Raw genomic sequence first — 16743 nt, 5'->3', positions numbered from 1 at the left:
GACTGAGAGAGGGATACAGTCCTCCCCTGTCGACACTTCATCTGTCTTGGCGTGATTGAACAGTGGACTGTTTAGATATTCAGTGTATCGGTTCTTCTAGGCCCGTCGGTGTCTGGCTGTTAGACTTGTCCAACGGTTAGCTTGTCAGTTACTTACTCTGACTACATGGCCAGCTAGCACGATACAGCTAACTATTGTTAGCTACTGGCTTCAGCTCGACACCCGGACCCGGCGAAGTGAAGAGCCGAGGAGGGCAATGGCAAGAGTTCACTCGGATAGCCCTTTCAGAAGAAACAACGACTAACCAGACTGAACAAGTCCAGATTTCTTTAGTTCTTTGAGTCACCGGTAAGCACCAGTCATGAGATTTATGTTAAGTTAATAGCGATTTGTAAACTAAGCGCTAGCTTGCTGGCTAGTCTCAGTTAGCCAGTAATGTAGTGTAAGCTAACGTTAAGAAGTCGGCGTGGAAAATGTTAAACACTATGTAGCTGATTGTATTGAAATAACAATACCTGCTATAAAGAAACATTTGAAAATTTAATTTTAACCCGAACATAACAGTTGGTGATTCAGAACATTATATTTCTCCAGGTGTGGGTACGTTAAAACTGTAACGTTTCAGCCGAAATCCTGTTACAGGGACACCAAAACAATTCACTAAAGACGACAAGAAATTACAAAAATTAAATTATTCAAAACGTCAGAGGTTGGCTAACTGATCCAGTGTGAAAAAAAAAAGTGTACACTTAAACAGAAGGTAAACATGGACTGTTGAGAAGATAATTTGATGCGATTTTTAAATAGCAGTTTTCAATCATTTGTACTTGATCGTATTTATTACGATAGAAACTGCTGAAACATGTTTAGAAATGTCTTATCTTAAATGTATAAAACATTCTAAAATACTTTTCTTGTTTTGACGTGTTTTTGAACTTGCTGGCAGATCCTGAAGCATGACGGTAATTGTATATGACAGTAGAGATAGTTAGATATGTGTTGTTAAGAGAGGAATACTATGGCGACCTGTTTGTGCTCTGTCTGCCCTAGCCCGGTTATTATTAGTCTGCCTGCCCTGATCCCTCTCAAAGTAGTGCTGGGACGTTAGCTTACACCCCTCCTTGCAGCCTTGTTCTCATCACAGCATAGCAAGAGATACAAACATGTATCAGCATGCTGAACAAACACAGAACATGAAGTTCAAGCCACACATTGCACTCCTGCTAAATTACCTGGAATTAAGGAGTCTTTGTCCTGCATCACATTTTATTTGGTTCATGAAAACATATGTGCATTTGTCTTTTACTACTAGTAGTGGCTATAAGATTCCTTTTATTGATATGGTTTTACTGAGTCTCATCCTGTTTTCTAGCCTCTGCTCATATGCTCCACCACGTGGACTGTGCTGTTTACACTATAAAGAATGATGAACAGCACCTGCCTTTTTTATTGTTACGTGAAGTGACATTGTATATAGTCATGAATTGTGTTTCTGCTGAGACAGTAGTTGAACTTAGCTTAGTTATTTTCACAATAGCTTGCAGGTAAAGTCATTGCAGTGATACAGTCTGTTTGATAAATGAGCAGGAAATGCTGCATCCACTGATCATTGAGATCCTCGGTCACGGCCCAGGAGAGCTCCCTTCTGTGGCCCATCACTATACATGGTTTTCTAATTGCCACCACACGAACGCACACACACCTGGTGTCATTCAAACATCATGTCAGCCAAAACACACCTTTACTTATTTACATGGTGACTCTCCTGTTGTGGGGCCAGATGCTGTTATAATTGTGTAATTTTGGCACTCGGCACACAGTTATTGTGATGATGCCAAGAGGGAATGAAATGCAACCGTATATCCCAGCTTTTCTGCCTTTCACAAATGCCTGTGATCATAGCTTACTTTTTTCTTTTCTGATTGATTTGTTCCTCAGGTTGTTGGTGTTACTGTAATCCCCATCATGGTGCAGAAGTACCAGTCACCCGTGCGGGTGTACAAGCATCCATTTGAGCTGGTGATGGCGGTAAGTGTTCTTACCTTTACTTGCAATCAGCCCCTCTGTCCATATGAATATTGCATGCCATAGATGCAGAGTTATGTAATGCTGGCTAGTGGGCGCTTCAGAGGTCACCGTCAGAGGGTAGTCATTGAATTACACACCTGGCTTGTTATTTGCTCACACATTCAAAATGCTATTGCTGAAAGCAGACTCCAATGTACACAGTTTAGACTATGTTCCCGCATCACCGTTGCACTATACGAGTCGTTTCTGACCAGCACTGCCAGCATAAACTTGTATTAATTAAAACAGCCATCACACGCACATATGTTTCATGTAGAAACAGAGTTGAAGTTGAATTTTTTTAGTTGCTTGCAGTGTGAACACACTTACAGTAACTTAAAACCAGTGATTTACTAGCTGGAATGAGTTTATATCCCTGCGACACACACCACATTATCTCATGTCATATGGGCTATTGAAATGGCCTACTCCATCTAGCTTCCTGTCATCTTGAGGTTTAAGATCTCTTCGTTGTTCACTGAGGTGTTGAGCCATATTGCTGTACATCTGCACACTCAGTGTCTGAATATGCAACATGGCTGTGGCGTTATGTCAAACAGAGGTTCTGTCGCAGACTTGGCGGTGTTAGTCCACTTGCACTGTAAAAAATTCAGTGCCTAGCATGGCTTTTTTTAGCGAGCGACAGCCTCGCTGCATGTTTTTGTTCACTTTCAGGCACGAGTGCCCGTGTCGTGTGCAGAGGGAGTGTGGATTTGCATGTTCCTCTCGTTTCCTTTTGCTCTGTTGTGAATGGCCCTTTTAGAAGTGTTCTGGCTGCCGTTTCTAACTGTGAATTTTGGATCTTGTATTAGTTTCTGATTTTCTGTATCTACTTTACCATATGTAGCTGCCAGTCATTCTTTGCCACCGTGGTGCAGGATGTCAGAGAAGATACACTAGCTTAATGCTTTAGCAGCCATCACATGTAAAACACTAATTGATTCCCTGTAGTGTAGCGTCTCTGTATTGTGTGAAATCTATTTTCTTTTTAAAAACAGTGGTAGAAAAAGAAGCTATACCAAACTACACTTGGGGCTATGAGCACAAATTGTGAATGGATGGTTTCATATTTTGACCTCAGCTGCTGTTTGTCAGTAATGTGGTGTTAGTACACGCCTGCAGAGTCCTGGCCTGATTATACAACCGTCAGTTTCAGCCAAACAGTTGCAGTAGTCAGAGATGCTTTATTGCTGCGCTGATCATTTCTGCAATGTATTCTTGCTTCCCTCGTTTAAATGACCTCCGATAACCAGGAAAGTTAGTTGGGAATTACTTTCTTTTAACACTGTGTCATGTCTTTTTAAGCCAACTTCCAGACAGGTGCTCTTTTCTTTAAATGGAAATCAGCTTTCTACACAAGCATGAAGGAGGACGCAGGAAGACTAAATCTCCTTAGCACAGACTGGATTGAGCACCGGGCAAACAGATGGCTATAAATAGAGGGCTGGTACCTACACCTGGGTCTACACATGCAGCCAAAGGGGGGGGGGGGGCATCCTGCTTACATGATTTGTAAGAAGGAGATGACCCACCTCATGGGCTTTTTGTAGATGGGACAGGTTTACTTTTGCAAAACTAATGGAGTTGCCCTGGGTGCTTTTAAACTAGGCCAGCGACAGATACGGAGGATGCGGAAAAAAATGTTTGCTTTGTATCTTATGGTGTAGTGGTTAAGATGCAAGCGATGAGGACAGAGTCTGTAGTGAATTTTTTGAATAAATAAGTGGCTAAAATGTACAGTTCAGTCTGTTTGAAGCTGAGTTTGGTGCATTCGGATTCATTTCCCTTTTTGTGACTGTTCCCTGCAGTGAGCATTTTTTGCAGACACTGCAGAGCAGACTTAATGGTGCGTCACAACACTTGCTGGCTCTTTTTTATTGAAAATCCAATGAAATATCTTCCCCTCTCACTTCCTCTACATCAGGTCTGTCACTATTGCAGTTTAGTAATGTTACAACATCCTGTGGCTGTGGGAAACCATCACGAAGCACTGATGCAGTCTACTGTTTATGTATCTGTGAACTGCTTCTGCTGCTTCTTTGTGTCAGTAATACTTTTAGCTTTCACTGTGAATAAGGTGTATATGTTGAGCTGACAGGGCTATGCATTATGCAAAGTAGTTCAAAATAATATGCACATTACTATACTTGGCCAGGGCTTAATTCAACCTTGTTATTCCTCTCTCCAGTTTCAGGTGTCGGAAATATTTGCCAGTAATGGCTTCTCCCTTTCGTCTATTGGGGGATCATATTTGATGTTTTTTGGGGTTTTTTTTGTTTGTTTTTGAGGCATTTGGTGCTCCCTCTCTACTTGACTCTGTTGTTTGCATACCATCAGTTCTTTGAAATACCCATTTACTCTTGTGAGGGTAAAAACCAAGGTTCAACATTCCTCTGTTCAAGCCTTTAAATGCATTCCTTTAGTGTAGATGAAATACAGCCTCTCCTCAGTTGGCCCCTAAGAGTCACTCGGCTCACTGACAGGTGCTATCAAAGTATTTCAACCTCTGGCTAACACTGTGGCTTGAATGTAGTGTTGCATAAGACAGGCCTGGATCTCAGATCCCCTTCAGCTGTTTTTGTTCTGCAGCAGTTACTGTACCAAGCTTTGAACATGGTTTTCTCAGTGTTCCTGTTTTTTTGGCAGATTTGACACTCCTCTCATGAATTGGCAGGAAGTCCAATCTAATGTTTTTAAAATCTGTGTTTCTTTTTCTAGATATACCTGCTCTAGATAAGAGTCTACCAGTATAACTCTGAGTTTATGGTAATCACGTTTTATCGTTAAGAATGAAGTCACCTGTGTACCAAAATCCGGTCATCAATACCAAGAAAATACATTTAAAACATACTGTTAATAGAACATTGTGTATTGTTGGGTGTTGTCCTTTTACTTAATTTAACTTTGGCTTGATGATCACTTTGAGATTGCAACACTAATTAAGAGCTGTACAAGTAAACCCGACAGGACTAGACTTGACACAACTGAAAATTCTGCTGTAATGTTCCTGTAAGGGATTTATTGCATAAACGATGTTGAGGATTGCATGTCACAGACACCAGCTCCTGAAAGTACTGACGAGATTAGAGTGGCGCCAGAGTGAAACACACACCACGGCACCTTTAGTATGTACCCTAATAGGAAACCTCCTTTGGAGATGTACTGTAAGTAAGATATGCCTATTGGTTGCTGTGTGCCAACAACAGCTGACTGGGTTTGTTTGAGCTGCCCAAAAGCACACAATCACCCTTATGTATTCGTTCTGACCTTGATAGCCTTTTATCACTCCATAAAGTTGGTTACTTTTTTTTAGGGTTAGGGTGTATCACTGAAGTAAGGAAGTACAGCAGTAGTTTGTTTTTTTGTTTTTTTTCTTCAGCCACAGCGGTCCCTTGAGTCTGCTGCCACATATCAATAACAGGAAATGCTGCTGTTGCTGCTGTTATCGCAGCAGTCCAGTCTCAGAGCCTCTGTTCTATCCGCGGGGAGTCACAGGAATGTCCAAAGCACAACACAATACCCCTCTCGCTGTTGTTTCAGGCCTGAAGGGAGAGTTGCATCTGGCACACATCCAATGATGAAGAATGACTTCAGTGGCCACAAGAGGAATAAAAACTTGGCTGACCCTGGAATAGTAAATAACTTAATGCTTTTTGTTACAGTTGAGCATAAAAGACGATAACTATTCCTAAAGCCTCAACTCTCAGATTAGAACAAATGCTACAGTGAGAGGGTATTAAGTGAGTCAAAGCCTAAACTGCTCCATGGAAACGTATGGGTCCGTACCTAATCCACAAGGACTAAGCGCTTTGGTCCTGCCCCTGTCCCAGTAGAGTTTCTACAAAGGAAGGAACAGGATGTGCCATGCTAGGGTAATGCTTGCTGAACTTGTAGGCACCATCAACGTCGGGGGACGCTTTCTTCTTTGTGACTGAATCCTTTTTATCAGTGGCAGGAACACAAGCGAAATACATAGACTTAAGCTACTAAATGTTTGTATGGCAACAGACTTGAGTTTCACGAGCAAACTGGATTGTCTTGAAATAGTGATCAGAAATTTGTCATTGGTTGGTAAAATGTTGACTGACTCAAGCAAGTAAAGACATACAGTGTGGTAAAAAGAACACTATTAAAAGGAATTGGTTAAAAGATGAGGAAACAGGGCTGTGTTCACCAGAACTCGCAGGTCTAAATGGAAATGCCACTAGGAGACATGCAGAAGGGAAGAGAATGAGAGGCAGAGCGAACCAGAATGTGTTAGGCTAAGTTATATCAGCCTATACATTAGCCTCTGGCCTACAAACGTGCAACATCAAATTCTCTGAATTTCACTTTCCCTTTCCATGGGGCCCACACACTGTTTAACTCAGTTGAAAGCAAAGGGTGAGTGAGTGCACTGCTCCACCTCCTTCTCAGACATATCCTTTCACAAAGGCAGACTGGAACCTGTTGTATGCTCTTTAACAAGTGGTTACCAAAGGCTCATTAAACCTCAGTGTATTACTAAAATTAATTGCTTAATTGTCGAGCTCAGCTCAGGTGTCCTCTCCTTTCTTATTGCGTATGTACAGTGTTTTTTCAGGTGAATGAACCAGCACTGCAGCTCATTTAAAGTGTTTGAACATCGCTTGGCCAGCCTAATCAGATGAGTCCTCTTCACACGGACACCTGTGATAGTTGGCAGGGGGGGGCTCATCTTTGAACTGTTGTTACTGTGTTTAACTCCACCTCTGTGTCAAATCATGGCAAACATATTAATAGCTCCGCATTTGACTTCTATTGATGGTGTGCTAGCGATAGTGTGTTTTAGTTTAGTGTTTGTTTTTTTAGTCTTTGTCTCTATAGTCTCTCTCTCTCTCTCTCTCTCTCAAAAACTGGTTCATGTGTCATCCTCTGCCAACACGCCATGTGAGAGTAGCTTTCACACTGGATCATGGGGGACAACAGGAAATGTTTCAGAACCAATCTGAGCCAATCCCTCATGCAAAATAGAAATAGGTTGGTGAGATAACGGCACCAAATTCCACCTGTTTAAAATATCAGAGCTCACTTCATGCTACAAAGAGCAAAGACTGTTTCCCACAGAATTAGATTCTAATTATGTTAGCTGACGCGGTGGAGGTTCATGTTAACATGCTACTGTTAACAGTAGCATAGCAACAATAGCTGTATTACACTGATTATTAAATCATACCATATATAAGATGTTCCACTGCAAACATTTTGTTTACCAAGTATTTTTCGACAAATAAATTACTGAACAACAAATGCAGCTCCACTGCTTCACATTGTGGTAAACAAATAATAAATCATGAGTGGCCATGTCCTGGCACATGCATGCACGCTCTCATGCACACCCAGGCACACCCAGGCTCACAGAGAGCGCCAGTAAAGAGACAGACAGGGACAGTAAAAAAAAACTTGAAGGATATTTTTGACGGTCCACCGGCCCACCATGCTCCTGATGGCCAGTCGTTTGTGACAGATTGTCTGTTGTCAATGTGTTTGTGAGCGGGTCAAAGAAAAGCAAATCAATGCTCTGCTCATGACTCTCTTAATAAATATATATATATAATATTTGCTGCAGCAGTCAGGAAATCCAGTCCTCTACAGTGTAAGTTACAGTGTTAATTTTGTCATCTTTTGCATCGTGAACTACTTTGAGCTCCTCGTGCCTCCTATATCAGTCCACATGTAGGTCATCACTAGCATGTTTTTCCAAGTGTCAGACCGCCAGCACATTGTTTTTGTGCCTGTTTACTGCCAGACAGTTTTTCTAAACATGGCTCATCCTGCTGCCCCCCTTCCCTGTGTCTAGCCTGGCTCAGTGTAAATCAGCTATGCCAGGATGACGTCCTGTCCCACCATGTCCTGACCCACTTCTGGCCAGGTTTGGTTAAGGCTTTTGCAGCCCAATTCTCTCGCGGCAAATTATCGCAGGCCTTACTCTATTGTTGTAATCTGTCAGTGAGCTGCTGGCTTGTCTGTCACTCATATATCACTTAATGGTCTCAGGTCTAGAAGTGTGAACTTAAACAAGCAAAAATTCTCCTTCAGAGAAATTGGGTCATCTTATTATTAGTTGTTTTTTGTCATTGTGGTCCATTGAAAAAGAGCACAGACAAATAGAATGAAACCTGATTCCACTTCATTCATATTAGTTATTCAGGCAAAGCTCTTCAGGGGTGAAATTTAGTATGCCTGCTCCAGTGAAATGTTTGCTGATTTAGCTGTTTATGTATGCTTTTCTCATTATCGTTTCTCAGCATTGCACCTGTCTGTTCTGATTCAGAGAATTCCCATCCACTCTTCTCAATGAGCCTGTCAGAGCTTTGCCTGCAGCGTCTAATTCACTTACTCGGCTAGATGCTATTTGCCAAAAAGAGAGGAGGGGGAGAGGAGTTTATCGTCCGGCGTGCTGCTTCAAATAGAGGACCGTACCTCCACCACCACGTGACTGTGGGAGCCTATGAGAAAATTCTGGAGCTGATTTCATTCACTGATCGCCAGGACACTCATTCACCCTCTTTGCTGCAGCAAGGTCGAGATGCTGCCCCAATAGCTCCCCTCCCCCACTCTGCTTCGCTCTGCCAGACACAGATGAATGTGTACACACATACTCTCTCCCAATGACCCTTTAGCGTATTTTACACTGCAATCGTGCTACAGTGGGTAGTGACTCACATCTATGCGGCAGCTACGTGACATGAAAAGGAATTGTATACAGTATATTGTGACAGTCTTTGCATGTATGTGTATGTTTGTCACCATGTTTTTCTACCAAGATGTGTTTGTGTTTTGGGCTGGTTAAAGCTAAAGTAGGTGAAATGAGCAGCAAGGCTAGAATGGCCTATTTTTGAGCGCAATTAATGGCAGAAAATGTATCACTCAGTCAGTCAGATTTATGATACAACCCACGTACAGCTTTATTATCCTTCCCTGTTACAAATCTGTTTCTTTTTTCTCCATACGCCCCATACTCGCTCATGGACACAACAGTCCAGCATCAGTGATCAGAAATGACCAGTGACTCCGACCCCCCCCCCCCCCCCCCCCCCCCCCTTCAGCTGTCAGCTGAAAGAAATAAGATGCTGGGGAAGCTCCAGCTGTTTTTTTTTTTTTTTTTACCGTAACCATTCAATAAGAGGTTCATCACAGTTGATAAGATAACTGAATCTTGTAAAGTGGTGGCAGAGCAGGCAGTGAATATGATGTGCCAGCACCTCTCTTTACTGTAAAGCAGCAAGTCAATAATACTGCAATTTCCTGTAACTTGTTGCTCATGAGGAGTAGTTGTATATGCAGAGGTTTGGTCCTGTGTAGAGAACAGGCAGTGATGAAAAATCTGTTACTAGGGGTGTAAGGACACAGAACACCCAGTCACTTACACTGTGTAGTAACATTTGTGTCATTTAATTTCCCTTTAAAATCAGAATTATTATTGTGGTATGCTATGTTTTGTAAGTTATTCTTCAACCAACTCCCTCCAAACTGCGTCCTCAGAAATTGGTCCATTGCATCACTTTGGAGCATGATTATCCCAGCTGTTTCTCTGTTTTTTAATGCGCTGACAGAATAGGGCTTACTTTGACAGAGTAGTGTCTCAATAAGCCTTACACCAGCAGAAATGTGTATAGTCAGCATTTCTTGTTCTCATTGTGGTGACTTTTTGATGGCCAACAGATGGCCATCCTGCTGCTTTCTGTTCCCTGGTGCATACATATCCAGTCATGCATGCATAACCCAGCACTACAGTTTAGCATATTGCATGGCTGACCAAAAATTTAGGACATGACATTTACAGTGCATTCAAAAAGTATTCAGACAACTTCACTTTTTTTTCTTTTTTTAAAAAGAAAAACAACATTTTGTTATGTTGCAGGCATTTCTAATCTTTTTTTTTCTCTCATCAATCTACACTCAATACCCCATAATGACAAAGCAAATTGACAAAGCTCTGTCAAGTTGGATGGGCATCAGCCATTTGTGTTCAAGTGAGAGCCCTGAATGGGTTGCTCAAGGATATTCACAGAGTCGTCCCTAAGCTGCTTCTGCGTTGTCTTGGCTGTTTGCTTAGGGTCGTTGTCCTGTTGGAAGGTGAATCTTCGGCTCAGTCTGAGGTCCTAAGTGCTCTGGACCGAGTTTTCATTAAGGTTATCTCTGTACTTTAATCTGTTCAGCTTTCCGTCTACCCTGACCACTGTCCCTGTTGTCTTGTTGTGATGGGCTGTGCCTGGTTTCCTCCAGACATGATGCTTAGAATTGAGGCCAGTTCAATCTTGGTTTCATGAGACAAGAGAATCAACACAACTCTGTCTCTGAGCTCTGCAGGCAGTTACTTCTCCTCATGGCTTTGTTTTTGCTCTGATATGCATTGTCAGCTGTGAGACTGTCTATAGACAGGTGTGCGCCTTTCTAAATCATGTCCAATCAATTGAATTTACCACAGGTGAACTCAAGGTGTAGAAACATCTCAGAGATGACCTGAGCTAAATTTCAAGTGTCATAGTTATGTCAGTGTGATGTTTCAGTTTTCTGAAATCATGTTTTCACTTTGTTATTATGGTGTACTGAGTGTAGATTGATGAGGGAAGAATGAATTGAAATGATTCTAGCATAAGGCAGCAACATAACAGAGAGTGAAAAAGTGAATGGGTCTGAATACTTTCTGAATGCACTGTATATAAGGTCTATGTACTTGGCAGATTGCCCCCCTCCTCTCTCTGAGTTGGCCGTTCCAGGCGGTTCTGCCATTACAATGCACACTGTAGCAGTGAGATCAGTGGAAGGAGAGAAGTGGGTGGTATGGCATGCGGAGACCAAAGGCTCTATTGTTGCATCTTTTCAATCAGGAGATTGTTCTCTCTCCTACCCCATATCCAGTCTACACCTAAGCTCAGATGCTTTTGGACCTGATGGGTGGAGAAACTTATGTATGCTTGCCTGTCTTTCAGTGGTGTTGTGATCACCCTTGATTTTCCATGATGAACCTTTTTCATCCCACTAACCTATATCTTGAGTTCTCGCTCTTTAGGTATGACAGCGGCTCAAAACATTTACGTCTGTTTAAGTTGTTAAGCACTCTACAAATAGAATAGTATTAGGAGTACACCAACACGGCAGGCTGCAGTGTAAAGCTGTTTAACTGGTTGGCCCTGCTGTGGAGAACAGAAACATAAAAGTTCTTGATACATTACAGGATCTTTTCCAAAGAGTGGTTTCACCCACTTTGGCTCACACGAGCGTCTCCCTATTCAAATACTCAGTCTGTACACATTGGATGAAATGATGAGTCATAGTGAAACTTGTCTCTTTCAAAACCCTATTGGACCAAAAACCAAGGCCCCTCCAACATTGTTTGTATCATATGACAAGGATAATTGCGTTACTTAATCAAAGTTAAGAATTTTACAGTCCAAAAATGTATTAAGTGACAATAAACAAAAAGGCAAGCCGTAATTTACGTCAAGTAAAATGTTTCGTTATTATTCAAATACCCAATTTCCTCGGACTGGGGTGTGCTGTGTATTTTTTTTTCTTTTAAATTGTGATTTTTCTTTTGGTGTCATTATTATACCACTAATGATGAGACTGTTTCATTCCTCTCGATCATCACCAGTACCCTGATAAACCAGAACAGCCTGTCTCAGTTGAAACCTGCCAGTTCTCATGTATAAAGATATTGTAAGCCGTGTTATTTTTTTCACACTTTGCCTTCGCACTTGAGTCAGAAACCCAGAATTTTTAAGCTCTCTTCTCAGTAACCTTGCTCCTGCTCTCCCCCCGTCCTCGTCAATGACCTAGTTTGGAGTTTATAGCTTAGCTCTCAGAAATGAAAACCAGGAGGAATTTTCCTCTCCATATGCCGTTCTCTATAGCTCATTCTCTGCTACCTCTTCACCTCAAATCATACAAAAAGATGCCAGCAAGGTTTTGTGCATCAGGACCATTATTTTCAGAAGTGTGGTGAAGAGTCGTTTCACTGCAACAACCAGTCTCATCAATGAATGTGACATCATCTGTCATTTGTTGTCCTACTGGTGGCCAGTTATAGCAAGAAGTGAATCACTAATCTGGAGGCCGAATAGTCTCAAATTTTTTTGTGACCCCAGTTGTCCACCAGACCAGACCAGCATCCTAATTGTTGCAAGCAACATCAAATGCGACCCAGTGGGGCCAATTAATTGTTGGCGTGCACAAGGTGGACAACAACAAAAGTACAAATATGTGACTGGGCTAGCGTGTGATCTCAACCTCTGTAATGACGTCCTCAACTGTTCAGGTCCCAGGACTGTGCGCGGTGGTGGGTGGGAACTCGTAATGATTTTTGCCACCAAGCATTGGCTAAATGACGTCACACTGCTGCCACTGGCGCTCACTCAAGCACTGTTTTGTTTGCATCTGATGTCAAGGGTGCTGTGTAGTCAATATACAATTTGTATTGGGTCCTTTAAGAGGAAACATTGGCGAACAGCTTCAGAGAAAGACTGAGGTGTGACGGCACTCCCGATACTGCAGCCTGTTGTTAGTTGTCTGTGGGCCTTATTTATCAGTGTAACTGAATGTGTGACTGAAAGATGCTAAATGATAGATGGAAAGATTTAGTGTCTCAGTCTGCACTTGCTGATTCATGCTGATAAATATTTGTGTACTCTACAGTGTGTGTATGCAGCTGATTTATGACTGAATCCAAATGTGTAAGTCATTCTGACTTTTTTTTTGTTACTAGAGATACACCAGATGTAGTTTTCTATTTATACATTGGTATGAATGAACCCTTGAATAGAACATCTCAACTCTTTTCTTATAGAGCACTGCCGTTAGTCACTTTTCTTCCTGTGAATTTCCTCTGAGTACTTACAAAATGCAGCCATATCAACTGCTGCATCTCAGGCCTCTGCGTACTTTGTGTGTTTACACTTCATCTCAAAACTGTCCTCATCAAGTATCTTAATCTTAAAAGTGCCCACGACCAAAATGTTCCCATTTTCCCAGCCACCAGAAAAGCCAGCTGATAAAAATAGCAGAGGTTGACCTCTGGGCGGCTGTCGTCTCTATTACGCAACCATTTTCATAAGCTCCAGAGATGTGACACTGCTACTGAGGAAGTCGGAGGTGTTCTCCGGTCAGTGTGTTGCACCCAGGGGACCTACAGACCAAGGATTTTTATCTTACCCCCAGCAGACTGACCCTTCTCTCACTTTCAGGATTGACTGCTTAAGCAAATGGTATTATCTAAGATGTAACACACCCAGGAAGTGGAACTAAAGGTTTTTTAAAGCCATATATTGTTTGGCAGCGACAGAGAATAGTCCAGTCAAAAGAAACAAAATAAAAAAACTGCTAAGTCTTTGTGACACTTTGTTCATGGTTGTTTCTCTGAAGTCTTGAAGGCTGTATAAACTTGACATATTGGAACAGTCCACCTCCTGTATCCATCATTTCAATTTAAAAGTCCTCTGCTGAGTTGTGTAATTGCAGCTTCATGATATCGCGGCGTTGGCTATAATTTTGCAACAGCGATCTGCCGCTGCAAAAACACAGAAACACTGCTTCCAACTGCGTGTGTCACGTGACTATTTTTGGTCCACTCGTGATCAGGTAATCACTCCTGTGGTAAAGGTTAAGCTAATTTAATTAGCTCAAGATGGATAAGAACCCTGAGATTGCAGATCCGTACGAGCTCATTCAAATCAGCAGTGTGGCAATATTTTGGATTTTAAGACAGTTTTATGGCATGATTAGTTAGTTAGTATTAGTTTTAAATGATTTTTGCATCAATCTGATGATACCCTGATGTTTGGGCTGCAACTAACAATTATTTTCATAGTCATCAATTAACTGGTTGGTCTATTAAACCCAAAGAAGCCAAAAGTCCCAAACCAAAAGATACTAATTTTAGAATGATATATATAAGAGGTAGAAGCAAAAAATCCTGGAAGAGAAGCTGCGAAGCTGGAACCAGAGAATTTTTGACATTTCTCCTAGAAAAATGTTTTTAATAATTAATTGATCGTAAAAATAGCTGAAGGTTGATTTACTGCTGCTGTAGAGGTATGACACTCAAACTTAAAATAACAAGATAAAAAAAAAGCTTGTTATGTAGAGAGCACTGTTTCCTGTATTTGTTTGGACTGTGTTTGTAGCTATATTTAAGTAATTTTTTTTAATGCCAGAAGGTCAAACCAGATAATGGCTGGGCTGCCTGCCAGTACTCTTGTCTTCTTGCCCTGTAGTACGTTATACACGTATACAAATACCACACAGCCCTTTGTGGTCCTTAAGTGTATTATGTATCCCTCGGAACTACTGGATTTCCTGAATCTCCCTCCTGAGCAGAACAGATCTTATTTTCCAGACCCATGTCCTTATGCACTCTGCCTGTTGTTCCAGGGAAATGTTTCCTCCGTGTGCAGGAAGGGTTTAAGGAATCATGTATTGTTTTTATATTTTCTCTCATGCGCCCCTGGAAAGCACAAACTCTCTAGCCACATTCCAGAAACCATTACTCACGGCTTGGCCAGTTGAGGTGTGTCCGAACACGTCCTATCACCATAGCAACTGTAAGACGATGTTCTCCCAGTCTTTCTTAGACATGCACTGGTTTTTGAGCTAGACTGGAAACTGGGATCGGTTTTGTTTTGCTATATTTTTTTATTGTCTGTGTGCTGAAGTGTTCCAGGAAAGAGTTGAAGCAAGGGACAAATGAATATTTACTGTAGTGGAGCTTGGTTTCCATGGCTGTTTGGGTTGATGTGTCATCAATGCCTGTTCCTGATCCCAAAGACTAAATGAAAGGGTGGTGTCGTGTATAAACAGAAATGTTTGTTTTCAAACTGCTGCTTTGGTTGCCCACTGAGAAATTTCATGGAAATCTGGTTTAAATGTAAGAGAGAAGTGAATATATTATCAGAGTCAGGTGTCAGGTGTACAGCTTATTGTTGTGAAGCTATAGCTTGTTGTTTTTTTGGTGCAACTGTCTCGTAATGTTGGAACCATTATCTGGTGTTGAATTCAATAGATTCAAAAGCAGGTTCGAGGGCTGTATCCTGCCTTCCAAGTTATCAGTACCAGTTCTCTCTTTAATAGTGGGGAAGAGGAGGAAATAATGAAGAGACAGCAAACAGTGTGGAAGTGTAGGTCAATATAGACTGAAGTAATTAACTCAATGCCAGATGACCTAGATATTGTCTCAGTGTTATTTTACCCGTGTTTATCTGTGTATGGTAAGTCATGCCTGCAGAACACTCCATAACATGATGGATGACTGAATGAGATTCTTTATAGAGCGTCAAAGGACACGAATGTATTCACAATCCTGTTAGAGGTGTGTTGACACACCCTGGAAAGACTAGCTTCAACGTTTGTTAACTAACTTATCCAAACAGCCACTAATATACTGGTAGACCTTGACCCTTGGTTCCTTGGGATAAAAAAATTTAGGGTTAAAATTTCAGAGTTTGATGTGACAAAATTTGTATGATTGAGTAGTGTATATTTGCGAATGGACATTATTTTTCAATTATTGTAGGTTGTTTTCAATATTAGTATCATATGTTGTATAAAAGTCATTTATTGTATGTATGGATGCTACTTCCCTAATTGCAATGGATATTTAAAAAGCCTCAGACAAACAATTCATTCACAGTTAAACTTTGTTTATCAATGTTTTTTTTCACATAATGATCAAAATATTCAGTGTAATACAACTTTATTGGTAAGAGTGTGATCAAGTCAGATGATCAGATGATCAGATGATCCGATGTGGTCAGATTAGGTCTGGTTTCCTTTGAAAAACCTAGCAGCATGCCCTTACATTCCCTTTTTCAAGAATAACTTGGAATCATGACCTTCCCATTTCCTGTTTTTAATACCAAAACAGTCAGGCTGTTTTCTGTGCTCAAGGCCCAGATAAAAACTGTTTGTTTAGTTTCATCTGTTTTTTTTTTTTTTTCATGAAGCAGAACAAGGCTCTGGTGATGTTTTTTTGTTCCTCTTAGAGGTTCATTACGACTCTAAAGCAAAGCCTGTGTTTTGAACAGTATCCAAGCCTATTGTTTGAGTGACGTGTCGTGGTGTTTTTGACGGGACGTGGCATTTGTGGTTGAGTTTTTGTTGACGCATGGTTGTTTTTAATGGGCGAAACTAATGTTTACAGTCAGTGCCATTGTGCTGACAGCAGTACAAAGCCTGCACCCAGTGTTCCAGAGCATCAGGGCTGAAAAACAGAGCACAGAATTCACTCAGTCAGTGGACAGTAGGCAGCGGAGTGGTTCAGCAGCCCCTGGCAGCGGTATGCCAGGAGCAGCTGAACCCCACTGACTCCCTATTCGGACACAAAACAATGGCTGCTGCTGCTCGACATGCTAAACGTTGTTTGTTTGTTTGTGTGGAAATGTTCTGAACGAGGCAATTTTGTCTGAACGAGTAATAAAGATTAAAAGCTTTTATTAATCGTAACATGCAGACGGATCAGTCATTTCACATGGCTCTGGTTAAGGACATCTAACTTCAATTTTGTTTTCGGATTTGTTGAATGTTGAGCCCCATCTTATTTCACACTGATCTCCTGTTCTCGTGGTTTTCAAAGGACCCTCAAGGACATGGATGGTCCTGTGCTCCACAGAACACAGCGCCTTTATCAGCAAGGCTCAGCTGACGCCAACTCCGCTAACC

At 41.5% G+C, this 16743-nt stretch overlaps 1 protein-coding gene across 2 annotated transcripts in view; it reads left to right on the top strand.

The window, feature by feature from the left end:
- The window catches only part of si:dkey-237i9.1 (SEC14-like protein 1), a 31597-nt gene continuing 14854 nt past the window's right edge, over positions 1–16743 (top strand). Inside the window, exons 1-2 of one of the 2 annotated variants that reach the window (XM_056371763.1) lie at positions 1–348; positions 1939–2028. In XM_056371763.1, coding sequence (XP_056227738.1) covers positions 1966–2028 — 63 coding nt within the window. In that variant the 5' untranslated portion in view covers positions 1–348; positions 1939–1965. The remainder of the gene's footprint in view (positions 349–1938; positions 2029–16743) is intronic. The other variant, XM_056371764.1, reaches the window with a different exon arrangement.

The sequence above is a fragment of the Seriola aureovittata genome, chromosome 3 (assembly GCF_021018895.1).
Source record: "Seriola aureovittata isolate HTS-2021-v1 ecotype China chromosome 3, ASM2101889v1, whole genome shotgun sequence".
NCBI lineage: Eukaryota > Metazoa > Chordata > Actinopteri > Carangiformes > Carangidae > Seriola > Seriola aureovittata.
Note: the sequence above shows the minus strand (reverse complement) of the source record. Positions and strands in the feature narration are given on the sequence as shown.